The sequence below is a fragment of the Ascaphus truei genome, chromosome 22 (assembly GCF_040206685.1).
Source record: "Ascaphus truei isolate aAscTru1 chromosome 22, aAscTru1.hap1, whole genome shotgun sequence".
Classification (NCBI taxonomy): domain Eukaryota; kingdom Metazoa; phylum Chordata; class Amphibia; order Anura; family Ascaphidae; genus Ascaphus; species Ascaphus truei.
The window spans coordinates 6,804,563-6,818,377 of record NC_134504.1 but is presented as its reverse complement, the minus strand read 5'-3'; the positions used below and the strand labels follow the sequence as shown (position 1 = coordinate 6,818,377).

At 57.9% G+C, this 13,815-nt stretch overlaps 1 protein-coding gene across 2 annotated transcripts in view; it reads right to left on the bottom strand.

Annotated features, from left to right (window-relative positions):
- Positions 1 to 685: 685 nt before the first annotated feature.
- The window catches only part of MYCBPAP (MYCBP associated protein), a 25,303-nt gene continuing 12,173 nt past the window's right edge, over positions 686 to 13,815 (bottom strand). Inside the window, exons 16-19 of one of the 2 annotated variants that reach the window (XM_075579818.1) lie at positions 12,127 to 12,242; positions 8,868 to 9,010; positions 7,599 to 7,787; positions 686 to 879 (exon numbers count right to left, since the gene is read on the bottom strand). In XM_075579818.1, coding sequence (XP_075435933.1) covers positions 772 to 879; positions 7,599 to 7,787; positions 8,868 to 9,010; positions 12,127 to 12,242 — 556 coding nt within the window. In that variant the 3' untranslated portion in view covers positions 686 to 771. The remainder of the gene's footprint in view (positions 880 to 7,598; positions 7,788 to 8,867; positions 9,011 to 12,126; positions 12,243 to 13,815) is intronic. The other variant, XM_075579819.1, reaches the window with a different exon arrangement.

The following is a 13,815-nucleotide window of genomic DNA, read 5'->3' as shown; positions in this document are numbered from 1 at the left end:
AACGTTCTCAAAACCCAGCCCGGGGTGGAGCCGGATCCCCGCAGTGGTTAGAGTCACATACCTTTTACCTGAGGTGTCCTGCAAACTAGTTAGTAAAGGTGTGTGGTTATTAGTAGGCTAGCTCTGGTCCCTGTCCTAGGTGCATCACCCCCCCCCCCCCCTTATAAACCTGTTCGCGTACAGTCACACACCTCTCCCCATTCGGCGCTCGGACAAATTCAAGGCCTAACCATAGTAGAATGTTGAATATAACTGGAGCCTGCGGGGAACGTGTCTCTTTGAATGGTGTGTGTCCAGTACAGGGGGGGCGGGTCCAGTACAGGGGGGGGGGGGGGGCAACTCCAGTCCTCACGAGCCACCGACTGTTCAGGTTTTGAGGATATCCCTGCTTCAGCACAGATGGCTCAGTCAAGGACTGAGCCACCTGTGCTGAAGCAGGGATATCCTCAAAACCTGACCTGAGGACTGGAGTTGGCCACCCCTGGTCTAGTATTAAGGCCTCTCGGGTCACCGATGTAGGAGTCAGTCATTCAGTCTGTCCCCCCCATGTATAATGTGGTGAAGTCGCGTCGGTGACCCCTGCAGGAAACACACGCACCTTTTACAGATTGAATTCGTCTCATCTGCACCATCCCCCCCCCCCTCCCCATGCATACAAACCAAAAGAAAGAAGTCGGACAACGGGTCTCGTCACCACAAGGTGGGTATCCGTATATCATTTATTCGGGGGGAGCACAAACTCCACCCGTATCTGGGGGCTCCGCGTCGGGGTCACTGGGCGCAATCCTCGGTCTCCTCCTCGATCCCAACACTCTTCGGTTTCAGCCCCTCGGCGACGGACACCAGATTCTGCACCAGAGACCGGAGGACGCCATACACCTGGGATTAAATAAGTTAGGGTGGGTAGAAAAAACAAGTGACAAAAACCCTCCCCCGTGCAGTGTACCGGCAATAAAAACCCCGCTTGTGAGCACGTTCGCGTCTCGGACAGGTCTGCGACGCTGTCTTTCCCCATTATCTCTTAGCGTACACTGCTTCAGCGCAGCTACGGATTGTGACATGCAAACGAGCACAGTGTCACTTTTTGCTTCTTGCCCATTTTAACATGAACTCCTCCTATAAGCTTCCACCTGGCGTATTAGGCCGGGGCCATGGTGCCGCAGACCGTGCAGACGCATCCGTGCGCTGAGCAATCAGACTGCTTTAAGGCAGTGATCGCGTCCATGCGGCGTGCGGGAGGGGGCGCGCGTTGCGCAAGAAATCAGTTGAAACTGATTTCTTGGCGCGACAGGCCAATCACGTTAGGGCGAACCAGCTCCGTGACGCCCCTAGGTACGCCCACGCCCCCCACGGCCAGGGAAAGCACCCGCTTACTTCCCAGCCTCCGCACGGGCGGAGGCACCATGGCCCCAGGCTTACACAGCTTCTCAGCATAGCCTGGGTTACAGAAGTGCAGAGCCAGTAACCTACTCACAGACAGCTTTTCAGCACAGCCTGGGTTACAGAAGTGCAGAGCCAGTAACCTACTCACAGACAGCTTTTCAGCACAGCCTGGGTTACAGAAGTGCAGAGCCAGTAACCTACTCACAGACAGCTTCTCAGCACGGCCTGGGTTACAGAAGCGCAGAGCCAGTAACCTACTCACAGACAGCTTCTCAGCACAGCCTGGGTTACAGAAGCGCAGAGCCAGTAACCTACTCACAGACAGCTTCTCAGCACGGCCTGGGTTACAGAAGCGCAGAGCCAGTAACCTACTCACAGACAGCTTCTCAGCACAGCCTGGGTTACAGAAGCGCAGAGCCAGTAACCTACTCACAGACAGCTTCTCAGCACAGCCTGGGTTACAGAAGCGCAGAACCAGTAACCTACTCACAGACAGCTTCTCAGCACAGCCTGGGTTACAGAAGAGCAGTACCAGTAACCTACTCACAGACAGCTTCTCAGCACAGCCTGGGTTACAGAAGCGCAGAGCCAGTAACCTACTCACAGACAGCTTCTCAGCACAGCCTGGGTTACAGAAGTGCAGAGCCAGTAACCTACTCACAGACAGCTTCTCAGCACGGCCTGGGTTACAGAAGCGCAGAGCCAGTAACCTACTCACAGACAGCTTCTCAGCACAGCCTGGGTTACAGAAGCGCAGAGCCAGTAACCTACTCACAGACAGCTTTTCAGCACAGCCTGGGTTACAGAAGCGCAGAGCCAGTAACCTACTCACAGACAGCTTCTCAGCACGGCCTGTGTTACAGAAGCACAGAGCCAGTAACCTACTCACAGACAGCTTCTCAGCACAGCCTGGGTTACAGAAGCGCAGAACCAGTAACCTACTCACAGACAGCTTCTCAGCACAGCCTGGGTTACAGAAGCGCAGAACCAGTAACCTACTCACAGACAGCTTCTCAGCACAGCCTGGGTTACAGAAGCACAGAGCCAGTAACCTACTCACATACAGCTTCTCAGCACAGCCTGGGTTACAGAAGAACAGAGCCAGTAACCTACTCACAGACAGCTTCTCAGCACAGCCTGGGTTACAGAAGCGCAGAACCAGTAACCTACTCACAGACAGCTTCTCAGCACAGCCTGGGTTACAGAAGCGCAGAGCCAGTAACCTACTCACAGACAGCTTCTCAGCACGGCCTGGGTTACAGAAGCACAGAGCCAGTAACCTACTCACAGACAGCTTCTCAGCACGGCCTGGGTTACAGAAGCACAGAGCCAGTAACCTACTCACAGACAGCTTCTCAGCACAGCCTGGGTTACAGAAGCGCAGAGCCAGTAACCTACTAACAGACAGCTTCTCAGCACAGCCTGGGTTACAGAAGCGCAGAACCAGTAACCTACTCACAGATAGCTTCTCAGCACAGCCTGGGTTACAGAAGCACAGAGCCAGTAACCTACTCACAGACAGCTTCTCAGCACAGCCTGGGTTACAGAAGCGCAGAGCCAGTAACCTACTCACAGACAGCTTCTCAGCACAGCCTGGGTTACAGAAGCGCAGAGCCAGTAACCTACTAACAGACAGCTTCTCAGCACAGCCTGGGTTACAGAAGCGCAGAGCCAGTAACCTACTCACAGACAGCTTCTCAGCACGGCCTGGGTTACAGAAGCACAGAGCCAGTAACCTACTCACAGACAGCTTCTCAGCACAGCCTGGGTAACAGAAGCTCAGAGCCAGTAACCTACTCACAGACAGCTTCTCAGCACAGCCTGGGTTACAGAAGCGCAGAACCAGTAACCTACTCACAGACAGCTTCTCAGCACAGCCTGGGTTACAGAAGCATAGAGCCAGTAACCTACTCACAGACAGCTTCTCAGCACAGCCTGGGTTACAGAAGCACAGAGCCAGTAACCTACTCACAGACAGCTTCTCAGCACAGCCTGGGTTACAGAAGCACAGAGCCAGTAACCTACTAACAGACAGCTTCTCAGCACAGCCTGGGTTACAGAAGCGCAGAACCAGTAACCTACTCACAGACAGCTTTTCAGCACAGCCTGGGTTACAGAAGCACAGAGCCAGTAACCTACTCACAGACAGCTTCTCAGCACAGCCTGGGTTACAGAAGCACAGAGCCAGTAACCTTCTCACAGCTTTTTCGATCTTATGAATGAAATCATCACTCTTTTTTTAAACCACCATAACTTTAAATATCTTGTTATAACCACTTACCTGCATCACGTTGCAGAGCCAGCAACCATCCTCACAATGATGAGACCGTCTGTCTGTGAGTAGGTTACTGGCTCTACACTTCTGTAACCCACGCAGTGCTGAAATACCTGGGTAATCCGGCAGCCCAAAGCTTATAAGGGGTCCCATGTTACAATGGAAAACAAGTAAAGAGCAACACACCAAGTGATCATTTGCATGTCATTACCCAGAATCCCTGACTGCAGTGGAAGCAGCGTGTCCTAAGAGATAATAGGGAAGGGCAAGGTTGCAGACCTGAAATGAAAACAGCAGCTCACGTGAAGCGTCTCGCGAGCAAAATGAGAGAACCGCAACGCTCATGCGGTCTTGTTTACGGCGGTCATTTAATAACAGATCGGCGGATCGGTCCGGCCACGTGGGACCTCTCTCATCTTGTAACGGTTACCCGCTTCCTCCACTGCAAATTCAGCCAGGACGTCCTTATCGGGCATCCCCAGCTTCATCTCGAAAAAGGTCCCACATTGCAGAACCGAAACGTCGCCCGGTCATTAAATGCCCGGTTCTCTCACTTGGGATATCGGACCGGATATTTATCCATGCTGTTTAGCACAAATGGCATGAACTCTCGCTTTGCGCCCGCTCGTCTCCTGCGCTCTACCCAAAACTGTCTCCTCTCCGCGCCTTTCAGCTCAACTGCCCTCTCTCGCGTTAAACCTTTTCCCCTCACTGCCCTTTACATGTTGACTCCCTCACACTCGGCATACACCAAGCACCCTCTCTCCCCACCTCACACTCGGCATACACCAAGCACCCTCTCTCCCCACCTCACACTCGGCATACACCAAGCACCCTCTCACCCCACCTCACACTCGGCATACACCAAGCACCCTCTCTCCCCACCTCACACTCGGCATACACCAAGCACCCTCTCTCCCCACCTTTAACTCAAACCTTATCACTCGCTTCTTAAATGAAGCGTTTCAATAACCTGGACTCATGGTTATTATCCCACAGTCACTCGTACCAACCATTGTGGCCAAGCACTGCCCTTATTCTCTCACCTGCTGTCTCTGTAAATATCCCAACATACCACTTAGATTGTAAGCTCTGCGGGGCAAGGATTTCCTTTCCTATTGTCAGACTTTGTTGCACTTATTGTACTAGAATTCCCTGTACTGTCTCTCTTGTAAAGCGCCAAGTATAGCTGTGGGCACTATACTGAATGAATAAAGGCACACAGTACATACTGTACATACATAGAGGGCAGTGTACTGTTTTGGAGCGTGAAAGCTCCTTTTTGTTTTGGGAGCATCTTGTGCCATCTGCTGTCATTGTACAGGGATCACATCGGTTCTCATGTACTAAACTACAGAAGATCTGGTGTCATTGTACAGGGATCACACCGGTTCTCATGTACTAAACTACAGAAGATCTGGTGTCATTGTACAGGGATCACACCGGATCTCATGTACTAAACTACGGTCTCATGTACTAAACTACAGAAGATCTGCTGTCATTGTACAGGGATCACACCAGATCTCATGTACTAAACTACAGAAGATCTGGTGTCATTGTACAGGGATCACACCGGTTCTCATGTACTAAACTACAGAAGATCTGGTGTCATTGTACAGGGATCACACCGATTCTCATTTACTAAACTACAGAAGATCTGGTGTCATTGTACAGGGATCACACCGGTTCTCATGTACTAAACTACAGAAGATCTGGTGTCATTGTACAGGGATCACACCGGTTCTCATGTACTAAACTACAGAAGATCTGGTGTCATTGTACAGGGATCACACCAGTTCTCATTTACTAAACTACAGAAGATCTGGTGTCATTGTACAGGGATCACACCGGTTCTCATGTACTAAACTACAGAAGATCTGGTGTCATTGTACAGGGATCACACCGGTTCTCATTTACTAAACTACGGAAGATCTGGTGTCATTGTACAGGGATCACACCGGTTCTCATGTACTAAACTACGGAAGATCTGGTGTCATTGTACAGGGATCACACCGGTTCTCATGTACTAAACTACGGAAGATCTGGTGTCATTGTACAGGGATCACACCGGTTCTCATGTACTAAACTACAGAAGATCTGGTGTCATTGTACAGGGATCACACCGGTTCTCATGTACTAAACTACAGAAGATCTGGTGTCATTGTACAGGGATCACACCGGTTCTCATGTACTAAACTACAGAAGATCTGGTGTCATTGTACAGGGATCACACCGGTTCTCATGTACTAAACCAGGGGGGCGCAAACTTTTTTCCCTGCGCCCCCCTGACGGCTGTCCCCTCGCTCCCGCGCCCCCCCCAACCCCAACTTACCCGCGCTCCGGCGTAATGACGTCACGTTGCCATAGCAACGTGACGTCACATGACCTCGCAGCGTCATTTTGACGCCGCGTTGCCATGGCGCCGCAGGGAGGAAGCCGCCGGAGCCACGGTAAGTTAGGTTTACAGAGGCCCTGCAGCTCCCCCGGCACTTAATTTAAGTGCCTTCGGGAAACGCGCGGGGCCTCTGTAAACCCCGCGCCCCCCGTCGGCAGTGTCGCGCCCCCCCTGGGGGTCGCGCCCCACAGTTTGCGCACCGCTGTACTAAACTACAGAAGATCTGGTGTCATTGTACAGGGATCACACCGGTTCTCATGTACTAAACTACAGGAGATCTGGTGAAACGCAGAAGTACAAACATTTGGGACACAGAGAAATCCAAACTATGAAATAACAACAAATGTACTTTTCCCTTCTGAGAGATCAGTGGATGATCGCCACTGGGGTCTTCTGCCTTCCTCTGGGTCAATATAATATACTGTAAGTGCGGATATAGGATAATCATCTGAAGGACTATTCTCAGAGGTAATGATGCTCAGGGTCCTGGGACACCAAAAAAACCACGAGGAGCAGTGCGATGAGACACCAGAGGAACCACGAGGGGGCAGTGCGATGGGACACCAGAGGAACCACGAGGGGGCAGTGCGATGGGACACCAAAAAAACCACGAGGGGGCAGAGCGATGGGACATCCAAAAAACCACGAGGGGGCAGTGCGATGGGACACCAGAGAAACCACGAGGGGGCAGTGCGATGGGACACCAGAGAAACCACGAGGGGGCAGTGCGATGGGACACCCAAAAAACCACGAGGGGGCAGTGCGATGGGACACCAGAGAAACCACGAGGGGGCAGTGCAATGGGACACCAGAGAAACCACGAGGGGGCAGTGCAATGGGACACCAGAGAAACCACGAGGGGGCAGTGCGATGGGACCCCAGAGAAATCACGAGGGGGCAGTGCGATGGGACACCACAGAAACCACGAGGGGGCAGTGCGATGGGACACCACAGAAACCACGAGGGGGCAGTGCGATGGGACACCACAGAAACCACGAGGGGGCAGTGCGATGGGACACCACAGAAACCACGAGGGGGCAGTGCGATGGGATACCAGAGAGACCACGAGGGGGCAGAGCGATGGGACACCAGAGAGACCACGAGGGGGCAGTGCGATGGGACACCAGAGAAACCACGAGGGGGCAGAGCGATGGGACACCAGAGGAACCACGAGGGGGCAGTGCGATGGGACACCAGAGAAACCACGAGGGGGCAGTGCGATGGGACACCAGAGGAACCACGAGGGGGCAGTGCGATGGGACACCAGAGGAACCACGAGGGGGCAGTGCGATGGGACACCAGAGGAACCACGAGGGGGCAGTGCGATGGGACACCAGAGGAACCACGAGGGGGCAGTGCGATGGGACACCAGAGAGACCACGAGGGGGCAGTGCGATGGGACACCAGAGAGACCACGAGGGGCAGTGCGATGGGACACCAGAGAGACCACGAGGGGGCAGAGCGATGGGACACCATAGAGACCACGAGGGGGCAATGTGATGGGACACCAGAGGAACCACGAGGGGGCAGTGCGATGGGACACACCTCCGTGTACAGATTCTCCTGGTATTTCTCTTGCACGATGGGATCGACCTGGAAGGGCCGGCCGTCGGCCGGAGAGAAGACCCCGCTCTCTCCCGATGACGACAGCTCCGAGCTCTCTCGTAGAAGAGACGGGTTCTTCACAAATTTCTTCTCCTCTTTGCGCTTTCCCTTGCGGCTGCCGGAACGATCCTGCACAGAGAGGCCATGAGAGGCAGTGAGAGGCCGTGAGAGGCCGTGAGAGGCCGTGAGAGGCCGTGAGAGGCCATGCCGATTCCCAACCCGCTTGTAACATCCCCAAGTATACGCACTTCCCACTACTGATCCCTGCAACCCGGTGCCCCTTACCCTTCCCATATACTACTGTCACCACAGCTTCCTGCCGTCTTATGTACCAGCTCTCCGCTGTACGGCCGACCCCCAGCTGTCCACCTTCAATCTTAGGACATTTAGTCACGGACATTTTGCCAAGTCACTGCCGGTGTTTAGTCGACACTCACCTCGCCGCGGGGACATCTCGCCGCCGGCCACTGTGCCGCCAAGGTCAGTCCCTAACATTACCCTAAAAACCCCTATCCTTAACCCCTTATACTAGCGCTACTCCGTACCCTAAAAACTTTAACCCCTTACCCTAAAACTCCTATCCTTAACCCGCATCCCTTACCGCTAAAACGCCTTAAGCGAACTCACCGTGCGTCCGGCGGCTGAGTGACCAGCGGCGGAGCGGCTGCGGCAAAGCCACGCGCCGGTGGCGACATGGTCACGGCAAGATGACCGCGGCCAAAAGTCCGATTCCGTGTCACGTGGTACGTTTTAATGAAACCCAGGCAGTTGCAACTACTGACCTGCCCCGAGCTGCTAAATAAAGGAATCTCTCGGGTGGGCTTGCTGTCAGACGTTGCAAGACTCGCCGCCCCGGAAGTCTGCGGTGCCTTACACCGTGTCTGCCGTGATGGCGCTGCGGGAGGCCATACTTCCGAACGGGAACCCAAGCAGCGTTAATACTCCGGTGCCGCGACCGCCGCAGCGCCATGGAAGACCGTAAGCTTAGCTACATCTGTATCTCCCTCCGGTAAAGCTGCGTTGTTCTGGTAAGATACTGGATCAAAGTCAGCCAAACGTTTCCACTGGCCGGTAATTACCGACCTCTGCCTGGTTTCCATGGCTGGGAGATAGTTACCCGCTGTGTAACAAGTAATGAGCCCCCTCTCCTGCGATGACCTCGGTGTAATAGTTCCCTGTGTGTTCTAGATTGCGTGCCCCGCAACTGACCTCTTTGTCAACTTTCTCCCGCGATGCCGTCTTCCCTCCCTTCTTTTCCTCTTTTTCCTTTCCTGTCGGGATTCTTTTGTCCTCTCTCATCCCCCCCACTCTCTTCTCCTCCTTCCCGGCTTTCAGGCGCTTCTGATCTGTTGCTAGAAACAAGGCAATCAGGAACTTTCCAATCTCTGCCGTGATACTGGGGTACGGGGGCTGGGTCGGGGTTACTGGGCGGTACGGGGGCTGGGTCGGGGTTACTGGGCGGTACGGGGGCTGGGTCAGGGTTACTGGGCGGTACGGGGGCTGGGCCGGGGTTACTGGGCGGTACGGAGGCTGGGCCGGGGTTACTGGGCGGTACGGGGGCTGGGCCGGGGTTACTGGGGCTGGGCCGGGGTTACTGGGCGGTACGGGGGCTGGGCCGGGGTTACTGGGGCTGGGCCGGGGTTACTGCGCGGTACGGGGGCTGGGCCGGGTTACTGGGGCTGGGCCGGGTTACTGCGCGGTACGGGGGCTGGGCCGGGGTTACTGCGCGGTACGGGGGCTGGGCCGGGGTTACTGCGCGGTACGGGGGCTGGGCCGGGGTTACTGGGCGGTACGGGGGCTGGGTCTGGGTTACTGGGGCTGGGCCGGGGTTACTGCGCGGTACGGGGGCTGGGCCGGGGTTACTGAGCGGTACGGGGGCTGGGCCGGGGTTACTGGGCGGTACGGGGGCTGGGTCTGGGTTACTGGGGCTGGGCCGGGGTTACTGCGCGGTACGGGGGCTGGGCCGGGGTTACTGCGCGGTACGGGGGCTGGGCCGGGGTTACTGCGCGGTACGGGGGCTGGGCCGGGGTTACTGCGCGGTACGGGGGCTGGGCCGAGGTTACTGCGCGGTACGGGGGCTGGGCCGGGGTTACTGCGCGGTACGGGGGCTGGGCCGGGGTTACTGCGCGGTACGGGGGCTGGGCCGGGTTACTGCGCGGTACGGGGGCTGGGCCGGGGTTACTGCGCGGTACGGGGGCTGGGCCGGGGTTACTGCGCGGTACGGGGGCTGGGCCGGGGTTACTGCGCGGTACGGGGGCTGGGCCGGGGTTACTGCGCGGTACGGGGGCTGGGCCGGGGTTACTGCGCGGTACGGGGGCTGGGCCGGGGTTACTGCGCGGTACGGGGGCTGGGCCGGGGTTACTGGGGCTGGGCCGGGGTTACTGGGCCGGGGTTACTGGGCGGTACGGGGGCTGGGCCGGGGTTACTGGGCCGGGTTACGGGGGCTGGGGCCGGGGTTACTGGGTGGTACGGGGGCTGGGCCGGGGTTACTGGGTGGTACGGGGGCTGGGCCGGGTTACTGCGCGGTACGGGGGCTGGGCCGGGTTACTGGGCGGTACGGGGGCTGGGCCGGGTTACTGCGCGGTACGGGGGCTGGGCCAGGTTACTGCGCGGTACGGGGGCTGGGCCGGGTTACTGTGCGGTACGGGGGCTGGGCCGGGTTTACTGGGCGGTACGGGGGCTGGGCCGGGGTTACTGCGCGGTACGGGGGCTGGGCCGGGTTACTGCGCGGTACGGGGGCTGGGCCGGGTTACTGCGCGGTACGGGGGCTGGGCCGGGTTACTGCGCGGTACGGGGGCTGGGCCGGGTTACTGCGCGGTACGGGGGCTGGGCCGGGTTACTGGGCGGTACGGGGGCTGGGCCGGGTTACTGGGCGGTACGGGGGCTGGGCCGGGTTACTGCGCGGTACGGGGGCTGGGCCGGGGTTACGGGGGCTGGGCCGGGTTACTGGGTGGTACGGGGGCTGGGCCGGGTTACTGGGCGGGACGGGGGCTGGGCCGGGTTACTGCGCGGTACGGGGGCTGCGCCGGGTTACTGCGCGGTACGGGGGCTGGGCCGGGGTTACGGGGGCTGGGCCGGGTTACTGCGCGGTACGGGGGCTGGGCCGGGTTACTGCGCGGTACGGGGGCTGGGCCGGGTTACTGGGCGGTACGGGGGCTGGGCCGGGTTACTGCGCGGTACGGGGGCTGGGCCGGGTTACTGGGCGGTACGGGGGCTGGGCCGGGTTACTGGGCGGTACGGGGGCTGCGCCGGGTTACTGCGCGGTACGGGGGCTGCGCCGGGTTACTGCGCGGTACGGGGGCTGGGCCGGGTTACTGCGCGGTACGGGGGCTGGGCCGGGTTACTGCGCGGTACGGGGGCTGGGCCGGGTTACTGCGCGGTACGGGGGCTGGGCCGGGTTACTGGGCGGTACGGGGGCTGGGCCGGGTTACTGCGCGGTACCGGTACGGGGGCTGGGCCGGGGTTACGGGGGCTGGGCCGGGTTACTGCGCGGTACGGGGGCTCGGCTGGGTTACTGGGCGGTACGGGGGCTGCGCCGGGTTACTGCGCGGTACGGGGGCTGCGCCGGGTTACTGCGCGGTACGGGGGCTGCGCCGGGTTACTGCGCGGTACGGGGGCTGGGCCGGGGTTACTGAGCGGTACGGGGGCTGGGCCGGGGTTACTGAGCGGTACGGGGGCTGGGCCGGGGTTACTGAGCGGTACGGGGGCTGGGCCGGGGTTACTGAGCGGTACGGGGGCTGGGCCGGGGTTACTGAGCGGTACGGGGGCTGGGCCGGGGTTACTGCGCGGTACCGGTACGGGGGCTGGGCCGGGTTACTGCGCGGTACGGGGGCTCGGCCGGGTTACTGGGCGGTACGGGGGCTGCGCCGGGTTACTGCGCGGTACGGGGGCTGCGCCGGGTTACTGCGCGGTACGGGGGCTGCGCCGGGTTACTGCGCGGTACGGGGGCTGGGTCGGGGTTACTGAGCGGTACGGGGGCTGGGCCGGGGTTACTGAGCGGTACGGGGGCTGGGCCGGGGTTACTGAGCGGTACGGGGGCTGGGCCGGGGTTACTGAGCGGTACGGGGGCTGGGCCGGGGTTACTGAGCGGTACGGGGGCTGGGCCGGGGTTACTGAGCGGTACGGGGCACAGGATACAGGTGCCTGTGCACACAAGTGAGGAATTGAAGATAGGAAAAAGTAGGGATGTTCTGTATCCCGATATCGGCCTTTGAGGATCAGCGATTGGACTCCGGGGACATGACATATAATCTCTCACGGTACAAAACGTTGTGACGTGGTGTCGCCGGACATGACATATAATCTCTCACGGTACAAAACGTTGTGACGTGGTGTCGCCGGGCATGACGTATAAACTCTCACGGTACAAAACGTTGTGACGTGGTGTCGCCGGACATGACATATAATCTCTCACGGTACAAAACGTTGTGACGTGGTGTCGCCGGGTTACAGCGACTAACACTATTACCCGCTTCCTCCACTGCAAATTCCATGGAGACGTCCTTATCGGGCATCCCCAGCACGGAGCCCAGCGCGAGGGAGCGTCTCACAATCTCATCCACGGCCTCACGCCACAGCTGCAAACTTCCAGTGACAGAGCAGTGAGAAAGGCAGCCACACACAGTGTGTATATACAGCGGGGAGGTGTGAGGGACACACACTGTGTATATACAGCGGGGAGGTGTGAGGGACACACAGTGTGTATATACAGCGGGGAGGTGTGAGGGACACACAGTGTGTATATACAGCGGGGAGGTGTGAGGGACACACAGTGTGTATATACAGCGGGGAGGTGTGAGGGACACACAGTGTGTATATACAGCGGGGAGGTGTGAGGGACACACAGTGTGTATATACAGCGGGGAGGTGTGAGGGACACACAGTGTGTATATACAGCGGGGAGGTGTGAGGGACACACAGTGTGTATATACAGCGGGGAGGTGTGAGGGACACACAGTGTGTATATACAGCGGGGAGGTGTGAGGGCCACACACAGTGTGTATATACAGCGGGGAGGTGTGAGGGACACACAGTGTGTATATATACAGCGGGGAGGTGTGAGGGACACAGTGTGTATATACAGCGGGGAGGTGTGAGGGACACACACTGTGTATATACAGCGGGGAGGTGTGAGGGACACACACTGTGTATATACAGCGGGGAGGTGTGAGGGACACAGTGTGTATATACAGCGGGGAGGTGTGAGGGACACACACTGTGTATATACAGCGGGGAGGTGTGAGGGACACACACTGTGTATATACAGCGGGGAGGTGTGAGGGACACACTGTGTATATACAGCGGGGAGGTGTGAGGGACACACAGTGTGTATATACAGCGGGGAGGTGTGAGGGACACACAGTGTGTATATACAGCGGGGAGGTGTGAGGGACACACAGTGTGTATATATAGCGGGGAGGTGTGAGGGACACACAGTGTGTATATACAGCGGGGAGGTGTGAGGGACACACAGTGTGTATATACAGCGGGGAGGTGTGAGGGACACACAGTGTGTATATACAGCAGGGAGGTGTGAAGGACACACAGTGTGTATATACAGCGGGGAGGTGTGAGGGACACACAGTGTGTATATACAGCGGGGAGGTGTGAGGGACACACAGTGTGTATATACAGCGGGGAGGTGTGAGGGCCACACACAGTGTGTATATACAGCGGGGAGGTGTGAGGGCCACACACAGTGTGTATATACAGCGGGGAGGTGTGAGGGACACACAGTGTGTATATATACAGCGGGGAGGTGTGAGGGACACAGTGTGTATATACAGCGGGGAGGTGTGAGGGACACACACTGTGTATATACAGCGGGGAGGTGTGAGGGACACACACTGTGTATATACAGCGGGGAGGTGTGAGGGACACACACTGTGTATATACAGCGGGGAGGTGTGAGGGACACACTGTGTATATACAGCGGGGAGGTGTGAGGGACACACAGTGTGTATATACAGCGGGGAGGTGTGAGGGACACACAGTGTGTATATACAGCGGGGAGGTGTGAGGGACACACAGTGTGTATATACAGCGGGGAGGTGTGAGGGACACACAGTGTGTATATACAGCGGGGAGGTGTGAGGGACACACAGTGTGTATATACAGCGGGGAGGTGTGAGGGACACACAGTGTGTATATACAGCGG